Source organism: Macrotis lagotis, chromosome X (genome assembly GCF_037893015.1).
Source record: "Macrotis lagotis isolate mMagLag1 chromosome X, bilby.v1.9.chrom.fasta, whole genome shotgun sequence".
In the NCBI taxonomy this organism is placed as follows: domain Eukaryota; kingdom Metazoa; phylum Chordata; class Mammalia; order Peramelemorphia; family Peramelidae; genus Macrotis; species Macrotis lagotis.
The window spans coordinates 611710978-611723597 of NC_133666.1; the positions used below are offsets into that span (position 1 = coordinate 611710978).

The following is a 12620-nucleotide window of genomic DNA, read 5'->3' on the forward strand; positions in this document are numbered from 1 at the left end:
CCAAAATGTCAACAGAGAATTAAGAGCTTTTAAACAAAAGAGCTTTCTCTATTCTTCCTTCATCAGATCAGAGCCATGTTGCCCACCTAAACTTCTTTATGAAGAAGTTTGCTCAATAATAGGAACTTAAGTGACTGTTCTCAATTCCACAGAATTAGGAGAAAATCATGAAATTCCATGAAATTGGGGGGGAATCACAAAATTCCACCTGGTTCTTAGCTGATTATAAGAAGTCTTACTAAAATATTAAATTAGAATTCTGTGCACATATAAATGAAAATATTCCTAACAGTAAAGGAGTTATGCAAAAGGGAGCCTATTCAGATTTACTATAAACAAAAAAATATATTGTACTAGCACAGACTTTCTAGAGTTTTGCTTCTGAGCATTCAAAGCACCTTTAGGGTACATTCATATTTCTTAAGACCCTAAAGGCCTTTCCCTATATTGACTACCTACCATTCCCCTTTATTCCCCCCCCCCCCAATTCCTTTAAACAAAGAGCCCTATCTCTTAGCAGATCCAGGGCAGGAAAATAAAGATATTTTTACTGCTGAAATTTTCTTTAGCTTTGAATAGGGAATAAGGTTAACTTTAAACTTTTATCATGCAAAAACAACGTCTATATTTGTTTTAAAAAATCAGTTATCAAAACTTTTTTTAACATCTGATTTGAAGGTAAATATCTATAGGTGAATGGAGGTGATGAGGGAGATTTGAGGGTGGGAATAATTGTCAACCCACTCATAAGTGTGGAATGGAGAAAAAAGTGCTTTTGTGTTTAAAACAGGAAAATGAACCCTAATCAGGAGAGTGCTGGCTGTTTCACAATATTGCCACATGAAAGCCTGAATCCAAACAAATGTGTCAGCCTTCGGAGGGCAGCTGCTCTGATTTCTGGGAGAACAGCTTGGACAGAAAAGGCTTCAACACTATTCAATTCTGCTTTCTGAGTCAGCTGGAGAGATGACGAGTGCTTACTGAAGGGTCCCAGTATGGCACATGAGTTTGCAAGTCAGGACTGAATGATCACAATTCAGTTTATTTAGGCAATAATTTGGCTGTTTTCAGTGTTGAATTATATTTTTGAAGAGCAAACATGAATCACTTTAAGAATTCAGAGGTAGCCTTTTCTGCATCTGCTTTCTATCTAAGATATTTGGAAACCACCAACTGCAGTGATTTGGCCAAACCAATACATTCACTTTTGATGATTAAATGGCAAGAACATATCCAAAGATACAGGATTATAAAGAACATAACGGAGTCCATGTCACATCAATATATGCCAAAAGAAATAATTTAGGCTGCAGAAACCGTTGGGGTTTCTGAGACATTTCAACGTAACGACAAGCTTATCAGTTAACCTCTTAGAGCTAGAGTAAATACAGAGCTATCAAATCATATGTCATATATAAGCAATACTGTAATTCTGGGATCTCTAGCACCTACAGGTTAAATAAAGAGAATTTAAAAAGAATGCTAAATCCATAAGTTTTGATTATGACTGACTCGAAATAGGTAAAAAGAAAGCTGCCCAATTTTTTGTGAACGTTGCTTTCCTCTAAAATTTGACCAAGTGCTTGAAGTGGCTTAAAGAAAATAATAAGCTTTGGAGCCACAGATAATACTAAAGAAAGTATAAGAGGAAAAAAGTTCAAAACCTTTACAATCTTCTTTTAAATATTATAAAAAAACTTATGGAGAAAATGTATTAGAAATGAAGACTGAAAAACATTCTTCTAAAGAAACAAGCTAAATCCATCCTTCATGAAATGTCACCAGACACAAATTGAAGAGAATAAAGGGATTTTAACCCATTATAGTTCTAACATCTTAATACTGTAAATGTGGCAGTATCACAAAAACATAGTACATCAATGATAGCATTTCTATTTCTGCATTTCATAACATTATATACAGTCTTTTTCAAACAGCTACAGCAGATGACAAAGATCCGACAAAAGTAAAAAGGAAGTTCTCAAAAAATCAGTGCAATTATTTTGAGTTGAAGGTTTGCTTATAAAACAGACAGCATGTGTGTATTTTGGGGCACATGGAGAAACACCCACAATATAAAAGTCAGAAGTGTACTATTTAAATTGAAAAAAAAAGTTATGCCAGCCTAAACAGCCAGTGAAATTACTAGGGAGCAGTTTGCTTTGGGAAGGACCTAAATATAAATGCAAGTTGTATTTTGAAAGGGAGTAGGCCTGAAGAGAAGGAAATTTTCATTTGATGTACATTCCTTGTCTTGTGGGAGAAAGATATAAGTTCAGAAGAGATCAGATAAAAATTTCTTATGGCTTGTCTAGGCCACCAGAATGGCCCTCTGTATTAAGTCAGTAACCAAACTTTTCCATATACACTCACTAACTGAATTAACGTTAAACACAGGGAAATGCCCATTTAAAAAATTCACTGCTACCATTGAATAGATCTGAAACTATGAGAAATGTTGAGATTCTAGTCAACTATAGCCCAATAGAGTAGGAGAGAGGGAGGAAATTCTAGATTTTGAGATAAGACCTCCATTTGAATGTTGGCTGTTACTTGTTATTGGTGTGACCATGGAAAAGTCACAACCATTAGAGGTTTCAATTTTTTTTTCATTGGTAGAATTCTGGGCGGGGGGGGGAGAGAGAAGGTTTGGGGGTTGGACTTAAAAAAAAAAAACCCTCTAAGTTTCCTTCCAGTTCTAAATCCTATGATTATGTAAGAAATCAATTCTAAGTAATATGATGCTTAGCACCAGATACCATCTAACTGAGCCTCACTGATGTAGTGGTAAAAGCATGGAACTACAAACAAAAGACCTGGATCCTTGTTGTGGTTCTGCCTCTCATTCACACTGTGATTTTGGTCACATCATTTCTCCTATGAGGACGTTTCCTCATCTGCCAAATGAGAAGGCAGATCCAGGTTCTTTCTAACTCTAGCATTCTATGATAAAAAGCTTAAAGATTTCAATGTAATACTGTCTCTACTAGAAAAATGGCTGGTCTAAAGTTAGCATTACCTAGATCAAGCCCAGGCAAATATTTCAAAAAAGAATCTGAATCATTAGATTGATGAAAACATTACATGTAGATAAGAAAAGGAACAATCTGTTTAGTGCACTGTGCTAGCAAAATTCCACTCGTGGTGTTTCCCTTCATAGAAGTTAAAAGGACCCATGCTAAGCTAAAGAAAAAAGTTTGGAATAAAAATTTCTATTATACCAACTTAGGTACTGTGAAATGGAACAGACCCTTTGGCCAAATTAAATTCTGGTGTTATATTGAAATAAATAGCAATTTTTGCATTTAATTAAAAAACTTTCTTTAAAAGATTTAGGAAAAAACCTAAAAGGCCTCTTGTTATGAATATTCAAAAACTTGGGTAAACATCAGTAATTATTACTGATCGGAGCTGGGCCCAGATGACCATGATTTTAAGCCAAGTTACCAAAGTGCACATTTAAGTTATGACATAAATGGTTTCAGTTCTGGGTGCTCCTGTGGTTCTGAGTGGCTATAAAGTTGCTTTCCAAAGGGATTTGATTTTTCCCTCAAAAGTGAATTTGGGAAAACTATATAAAAGGCAATATGATTTTTTTTAATGGAAAATGGAGAGACCAGATCCATGGAAAACACATGTTTACATGCTAAAACATACTTTCTGAGAGAAAGTAACTCATTCTCAAAATGCCAAAAGTTAGTTTAGCTATATAAAACCCAGACTAGAGAAATCCAGACTTAATAAAGATGAATATAGAATATTTTTGCATGACAAAAGAATTCATCTCCTCATCCCCAATTGACTCCTTTAACTAGATTTCCAAGTCTACTTAAGTCTTGGTTTACAGATCATTAACTATGGGTGGTAGGCAGCATTAGGAAACAATACATTCCTGTAAAGAGCACTACAGTCAGGAGACCAGGACTTAAAAGTTTGGCTCTACTACCTACTAGCTGTGTGACCTTGGGCAAGTAATTTCACACAGCTATTTATAGATACCAGTATCTTCATATGCAATATGGGTATAATAATACCTGTCCTTATTGATCTCACTAGGTTGTTGTGAGGATCAAATGAGATGGATGTGAAAGCACTTCTGTAAACTGTAAAGCACTATATAAGTGTGAGGTATCACCATCATTAATGGGTGTAAATAAGAATGTTGTAAACCAAAACATTTCAAATGCTTAAAAGGAATCTTACTGTGAACAGGAAAAAGAATTCTATTGTGAAACTTTTTTTTAAAGCAATAGGATAAACTTTATCTTTCATATATATATATATATATATATATACTGGGAATTTTGTATCATTATTCACATACCCAGTTTACTTAAAGTGAGGTACACTTATTTGAGACAAGCAGGGCAAAAAACCCCAAAGAGAATCGGGGGCCCCTGCCAGGTAAAAAAAATAATCACAAAAGATTAAAAACTGGAATATTCACTTTAAGGAAATCAATGAGTGTGCTCACTAGCAACACCACTTTGGGTAAAGCACAATTCACCTGTTCACAATATATTGGGGGCATTTAATGTACAAACACAACCAGAAAGAACTGTTTCAAAAGGAATATCTTTTGGCCACCATGTGAAAAGGGTCTTAATTTTGAATTTCATCTCCAAAAATTCTATTTACATTACTAGATTTTTTTCTTCATGGTTTATAGGAGAAATTAATTATTTTAAAAATTTTATATCCCCTCCCATCCCCCCCCAAAACCCCTAACTGGTGAACTTTTACAAAACAAACTATTACCTGAGAGACTGTTCTAGTTAGAGCCATTCTAATTTTTGTAAAACCAAAGGATTACAAACATACTGGAGATATTTTGGTCTATTGATGCTTTGTATATTAAAAAGTCTTACAAAAGCAGTTACAGCACAGACCTATAGAGTAATTCTTAAAGTCCTTTAGGCCCACTTTTAAGAAAATATTCTTCCCTTTGAAATACTGACAGGAACATCCTAGAAGTCTCTATGAGTCTGTGCTTGATTGGCAATTACAAATGTACTTCTAGCTTAGAAAGGCATCCCCCATCCCCGTTTCTGTTGTCCATTTACCTCAATATTCCCTTACGATTCCAATCAGTGCGAAAAGCAGGTTTCTTCCTAAACCTAATAAACTTCAATAAAGCCCACAGGTGCTTTCAGAAACAGTGGAACTAATTTGATTTTGGTTCCCACCAGTTTGATACAAGAAAGGATGATTTCTTTAGGCTCTAACTTGGGTTAAAACTTGAGCCAAGAATGAATTTTTACCCTTCTGAAAATAGGTAAAGTGCCACACACCATTAAAAGGGAAGAAGAATGGCAACATTTCCTGTAGAATCTTCTGGAACAATTTTTTTGTTTTTGTTTTTTTTATAAAATGAAAATGATACAGCGAATGACTTAAACAGCAAGATAAGACTAATGCCATTAGAAGAAGATAAAGCACACACATACTACACACAAACACACACACACATATACATACTTAGATATGTAAATAACACTCATCCATTTGTTATTTCAGCCAAAATAACATGGGCAAGGTGTTCATTATAACTTGAGGTGTGGTTAAATCTCCCAAACTCATAACCAGTAAAATAACAAATATAGAGAACTTAGGAGCCTACACCATAGTCCAGTCCATAGGTTCAAACAAGCTGGTTGCCTGCCATGTTGGCTGGAGGTAAATGTGGTTCAATGGTAGAACAAAATGAGAAAGCTTAATGGGTGAAGAAGCAAAGGTTACTTTTCTCCTACGTCTACACATTTAACATGGATCAGCTGCTTTAAAATATCACACAGAAAAAAAAAAGCAAATTAGCACAAAACAGTGTTCTTGTTCGTATCCCCTCAAAATTGTCTATTGTATATCACTATTAGTGCAATGGTTTATACATGTAATAAACGCAAGTGACCCCAGTGTGCAAACCCTGACAGAAATATACATGCCTCAGACTCATCGATTTTAATGCTTCTCTTAAGAGAACGGCCAAATCTCTCTCTATTGACTTAATGCATAACAGAGAGATTAATCTTTCTCCACAAGTAAACGTCAATGATTTCCTAAATATTTTACTGCATAGATTCCATGACATTTTCATAAAACCAAAAACCAGAACTGCTTTCCTGAACATCAACATCTTTTGGCTTCCCAATAATCAAAAGAATAAATAAATTCCATTTTGTGCTTAAACCCATGGAGAAGGAAGGGCACATGCCCATCAGAACTGCTCATGGAAACAGCACCCCTTGCTGTTTTGTGGGCACACTTGTTATTTCTGGAACTGCAGGTTAAACTATCCACACTAATTATATGCCTCTCTGATCTCTGTCACATTAAAGTCAATTGCATATTTCTGTACTCCAACATTAGTATCCACATGATGTGGTTTTCATTTTTAGAATCCAAAATGCTCTTGATATGTTAAAACAGAAAATATGAGGAGCACCCCTTGGCAAATAAAATAACAGCATCTAAACTATCACATTAATACTGCTAACCATATATAATCTTTTTTTTACATTAAAGACTTAACAGTGAAAAAGATTGTACTGTATTTATCACCACAGACCCGTATTCTTTAGAGACTTTGGAAAGTAAGTATCACAGTCCTAGAGGACAAATCTTATGACTAGCTGTCAGCACTTTTTTTCTTTTTTTTTTTTCCTACAAAATTTTATTAAAATGGCACTTATCTGCCAATTGCTCGGACCTCTTAAAAGTTTTCAACATGTCCTATTTCCGGCAAGAGATTTGTATTTTAATCTAATAAAAACACCAATAACGCAGGAGAAAAGGAGGCATTGGAGGACTCAGAAAATAAATCTGCCATTTGCTTAGTAGAAAGTTGCTTATAAGTTACAATGGGAGCAAACTAGTTTGGTATTGAAAATAAAACTAGTGGATGCATTCGGAATAGCCAAGGCTTTAAAACCAGAATAGTGTTCTGTGTTTTTGTTCCTTTGTACTCTTTAAGGAAAGTCACAGCTTTTGAATCCCATCAATTTTGTGGTACATTAGATTGTTCACAAGTAAATTGAATGACAGGTAAAATAAAGTCTGTGTGTGGTTTTTTTTTTGTTTGTTTGTTTTTAAAGCCCTGAGATAATAGCTCTTGAATTAATTTTAGGAAACTTGGGTCTGTATTCTGAAAAGCAGCCTATAGATTTTGGCAAACCACATTTCCAACAGTGGCAGGGGTGGGGTGAAAGATATGAGGGCTGGGAGAGGGGAGGAGTTTTACAGGTCTGCAGCTCAAAATCCAAGTCTTAATTCAGGGACGGCTTTCTTTCTTGCACATGAAAAAAGAACCTAGATGCATCCTGCTCCTTGCTGGCTGTCATGGGAGGGCTGGGCAACAGTTGGTCTGAGTGTAGCTGGTCTCATGTGAATCCAACTCTGTACTAAATCGCTAAACACTAAAACATGTTAAGCAAAGTACATGGTACGCAGCGTGTCCTGATGAACCTGTACTGCTTTCGCAAGTGCTTGGTGATCTCTGCCATTACTCTGACCAGACGTGTGGCTTCCTTCAGCACTAAAGGGGAGGAAACAGATGAACAAACATTCAATCTACCCTGAAAGTGAATTTTCCATCATGGTAATACAAAAACAAATAATAAATGACATGGAGATGACATGAGGATACCAAAGGAGAGAACTTGAGAGGTACAAGGAGAATTGAAACAAAAAGTCTTTTTAGTAGTGTGGGAAGAGCACTGGCCAGAGAATCAGAAATCTGAGGGTCTAGGTCGAAAATTAAACTTGTGACCTTGGATTAAGTCAGCTAACCTTGCTAAACCTCAAGTTCCTTATCTATAAACCAAGGCAGGGTTAAACTAGATGACCTCTGGGGTCCCTTCCTGCTTGACAGTTATATATGATTCTGAGTTCTCTAGCCAAAGGTCAGTGACTGAGCAAAGGTCACTCCTTAAACTAGGGTGTCAAACTCGAAATAAAATAAGATCCCTGTTGGCTGGGATATTGACTTGGAAAATCACAAATCAACATTATCTGTGTTATATTTTATTTTTATTTATTTTATAAAAATTTTTCTTAATTTTAATTAATCTGTTTAGCCATTAGACAGACTTCTGAGAGCATGACACTCTCAGACTAAAAATAAAACAAAAAACCAGTAACAGTAGGGAAAAAAATTTCATAGCATACCTATTGTATGATGGTTAAGAAAATTAGAATAGATTTACATACATATTCAAATTAAGAAAGACTTTTCAAAACTAAATCTTAAGAAAGATTTAAAATTATGACATATATAACATCAAGATTTGAATTGAATTTGGAGAATGTTTTTACCCACAAAAAGTTAGTCATGACTGAAAAATTATGGCATGACAGCAAAAACAAATGAGGAGACATAAGTAAGTCAGAATTGAAAGAGCATCCAGGCCAGGCCAGCCACTTTGTTTATACACATGAGAACCAGGTAAGATAAGTGATTTGTCTAAGGCCACTGACAGCAGAGGTGGGATGTGAATTTGCACCTCTGATTTCTAACTCTCTTCCTACTGCATTGTAATTTCATTTTTTTTTAGGGGTTTTTTTTTTTGGCAAGGCAATGGGGTTAAGTGGCTTGCCCAAGGCCACACAGCTAGGTAATTATTATGTGTCTGAGGCCAGATTTGAACTCAGGAACTCCTGACTCCAGGGCCTGTGCTCTATCCACTGCACCACCTAGCTGCCCGTAATTTCATTTTTCAAAAGGAATCCTGAAAACCTTAACTGTTCAAATAGGTCACATCCTTCAAATTTCTAATAGGATCAAGTTTTGAAACCAAATAAACAATCCAGATAATACTGAATTTAAAAAAAAATCACTTCTTTTAACAAGATTTTCAGGGCTTTTTTCAAAGTAGTTGGATTATCTCTCCTAATTTTGCAGTTATAGATAAGTTAGGAGGTGGTTAATAGACAATACAAAAAGGAGCTGCTAATTCATGGTTTTAAAAATAATATCACTTCTTCCCCCCTCCTTTTTATTTAAGGCAATGGGGTTAAGTCACACAGCTAGGCAATTATTAAGTGTCTGAGGTTGGATCTGACCCAGGTCCTCCTGACTCCAGGGCTGGTGCTCTATCTACTGTGCCACCTAGCTGCCCCAAAATAATATCATTTCTAAGTGACAATGGAGAAAAATCAATTTTGATGGAGAACTTCTCACTTCCCATTTTAACTCAGCCAGGATTGATGGGTAAAGAATTCTGCTTACCTATCATGTTCTTTATCCACCAGATGATACCTGGCCCTGAAGGCCACTAGGTGCGCATAGTAGGCTGGTGCAGGAATAGAGACAGAACGTGTGCAGCGCACATAGGTATGACACAGTTGATAAGTCAAAATCTGTAGTTCATCTGAAGAAAAACGATTGTCATCCCAAAGGACATGATAATGTGAAGGCCTGCTTGTTCCCTAAAGATTAAAAATAGATTTGTCAAGTCAAACTCCAGTTTAAAAATAAACAAAACAAAAAGCAATTGTCTAGGTAAGAAACAATTATCTTAACATTCATTACATACTGGACAAGGATGGGGGTAGAAGTATTCTTCCCTCCTGGACCATTTTTTGGACCACCTTACTTAGCAACTATCCAATTCATACAACTGATATTATCCAATTTAGACACCTCATTCAGATCTTTGAGGCAGTGACTCATTGGATTCTAGATAGTTTTCCCTTACTTTACCTTCAAACAGTTCAGTACCTGGTTAAGTCTTCCTTTCTTCCCTAATTCCAGCTTCAATCGAAATGTTGATTTATCACTTTCAACAACCTACCTGGCTTCTAAGTTTCAATTCCCAGTATGTACAACCTCACTCTAATAAGTCCTGAGTACACAAAACCTGATTAAATGTAACTGGGAAAAATTAAACAAATTTATATAAAAGCACAAGGAAGATAATGTGTTTTTTTAAATGTCACTATTTGGTGGCAGGGATTCATTTCTATTTGAGTGTGTCACTATTGCTGCATACCACTCACTCATAGAGGTGAATATGGCCTCTGAGTTCACCATCAGCCTGATGTACTGATCATGTACTGTGCTGTGAAAATCCTCTCTGTATCATGATCTCCAATCTGATCCTTCCATCTATTTATCTATCATTCATTTGTTTCTCTTTCTCACCTGGGCATTTTAAGTTCAATGTGTGTACAACTGTGTACTTCATTCCCTGGTTCTTAACTTAGGATCCATTATTTTATGATATTTTAATAATAAAAATTAATATAATTCATTACTTTTACAATCCTATATTAGGGATTACAAAAGTAATGAATTATATTAATTAGGGAGTGGGAGGTAAGGGGGAGGTAATTGATGTTAAGTGGCCTGCTATGGATCACACAGCTTAGTTAAGTTTCTGAGTCCCTGTCTCCAGGTTTGGTGGTTTTATCAGCTGAGTCATCTAGCTGCCCTTTTGTTTTAGACATTTTAAGAATATTATTCTAAGAAGGGGTTCAGACTTCATTTTACTGCCAGACCAGTCTATGACATAAAAAAAGCTAAAAGAACAGCTGGTCTAAACCATTATCACTCCTGTTCAGACTTTATTTTTCACACTTCACAATCTTAACAAGATCAACTGTACAATATTTGTTGTTTTGAAATCCCTGGTCCTTGTCCTTTTGTCATTCCACTTCCAACCTCCCCAATCCATTTTATTCCATCTTCTCTGTTTCACCCCACCCCTCCTGCATGAGGGCAGTGTAAGGAAAACTGAGATATTATTTCATTTTAATTGGACCATCACTGTTGCATAGTAATCCTTGTATTCTTCCTTGCTGTGGAAATTCTATACCTTTTCTTTTCTCCTTAACCCATCTATAACATACTTTCTCTCCTAAAAAGGCCTTGCTTTCTATTTTAGTTGGAAAAAAATTAAATAAAATTTATTAAGTGTCAACTATGTAAAGGTACCATCTAAGAAGATGGTGATTCCAAGTAAAAATGAAACTATTCCTGACTTCAAAGAATTTATATTCTAGAGCTGGGGGGTGGGCAAGAAGAGGAGAATATGATATGTACTAGGTTAACACACACACACACACACACACACACACGAAGTATTTTCAATAGGAGAAGTATATTAACAGCTGGTTGTATACAAGAAAGAGCTCAAGTAAGAGGTGGTCCCTGAGCTGTATTTTGAAAGAGTCTGGAAAGTCTATGAGGTAGAAGGGAGAAGGGATCACATCCCAGACACAGAGAATTACTTGTGCAAATGCAGGAGGTGGGGAGATTGAACATCCTGTGTGAGGATCAATTAGCAGGCTAGTTTGACTAATATAAGTAAAGATGAGTAATTTGAAGTAAGACTGGAAAGGCATATGGGCAACAGATTGTAAAGGGTTTTCAATGCAGGCTGAGAATTTTATGTTTTCCTAAAGACAACTGGGAGACCTCTTTTTCTCTCTGAAAGGCATTATTGGATGTGTGTTTTGGGAATTATCAGCTTGGCAGCTATTATATGGCAGATGGATGGGAAAGGGGGAGAAACTGAAAACAGGAAGATCATATATAATATAAAATAAGGCAAATTATAATATCCAAGCAAGAGTGAGGATCTAGAAGTACAATTGACAAGATTTAGCAATCAGCTAACTTAGGTGGCTCAGTGGATAGAGTGCTAGGATAGAAGTCAGGAAGATCTGAATGCAAATGTAGCCTTAGACACTAACTCGCTGTGAAACTCTGGGTAAGTCACTTATACTGCTTGCCTCAATTTCCTCATCTATAAAATGAGCTGGAGAGGGAAATGACAAACCATTCCAGTATCTTTGCCAAGAAAACCCCAGAGACAGTACTGGTGCACTATAGTCAGACACAACTGAATGCCTGAAGAACAAGATCAATCATCTATAATAATTTATTAAGTGCTTACTTAATAAACAAATGCTTACTCAGTAGTGGCACACTCTACATGACCTCATTTCACATTTTCTTGGTGAAGATACTACAGTGGTTTGCTATTTCCTTCTCTAGCTCATTTTGCAGGTAAGGAAACTGAGGCAAATAGGGTTAAGTGAATTGCTCAAGGCCTCATAGCTACTAAGTGTTTAAGCTCACATCTGAACTTAGATCTTCCAGACTCTCTGTCCATTGCTCTATTTATCGAGTCTCTTAGCTTCAGGTACTTTGCTAAGTGCTGAGGATACATAAAGATAGCACCCACCTTAAATCAAGGACCTCACAATCTAATGGGGAGACACTATATAAAAATTGGGCATATACCATCATTAAACAAAGATTAAAACAAAACAGCCACTTCACTTAAAGTGTTTATATTTTTTCAAGGGGAGACTATATGCACATATTAGTACAAACAAAATACAAATAAATTAATCTTGGGAAGGTCTTCATACAGAAGAAATCAATTGGGCTGAGTCTTGAAAGAAGCCACGAATTCCAATGTCACCTTAGTTGCCTTAGACTTTCAAGGGTATGGCTGATAGTAATGTTGTTAAAGTAGGAAAGCTAATATGGAGTCTCACCATGAAAAACTTACAATATCAAACAGTATTATTAATTATTTCTGTATGTCAATTTGCTTTGTCTTTATTTTTTTTATATATTTTCTCCCATATTAAAATGTGGGATCATTATAGGT

General features: G+C 35.8%; 1 protein-coding gene across 4 annotated transcripts in view; it reads right to left on the reverse strand.

Annotated features, from left to right (window-relative positions):
- Positions 1–6962: 6962 nt before the first annotated feature.
- Positions 6963–12620, reverse strand: part of AGO2 (argonaute RISC catalytic component 2) — a 143583-nt gene continuing 137925 nt past the window's right edge. For all 4 annotated transcript variants that reach the window (XM_074202731.1, XM_074202730.1, XM_074202733.1 and 1 more), the window contains 2 exons: positions 9224–9423; positions 6963–7531 (listed from right to left, as the gene is read on the reverse strand). In XM_074202731.1, the coding sequence (XP_074058832.1) occupies positions 7423–7531; positions 9224–9423 (309 nt within the window). In that variant the 3' untranslated portion in view covers positions 6963–7422. The remainder of the gene's footprint in view (positions 7532–9223; positions 9424–12620) is intronic.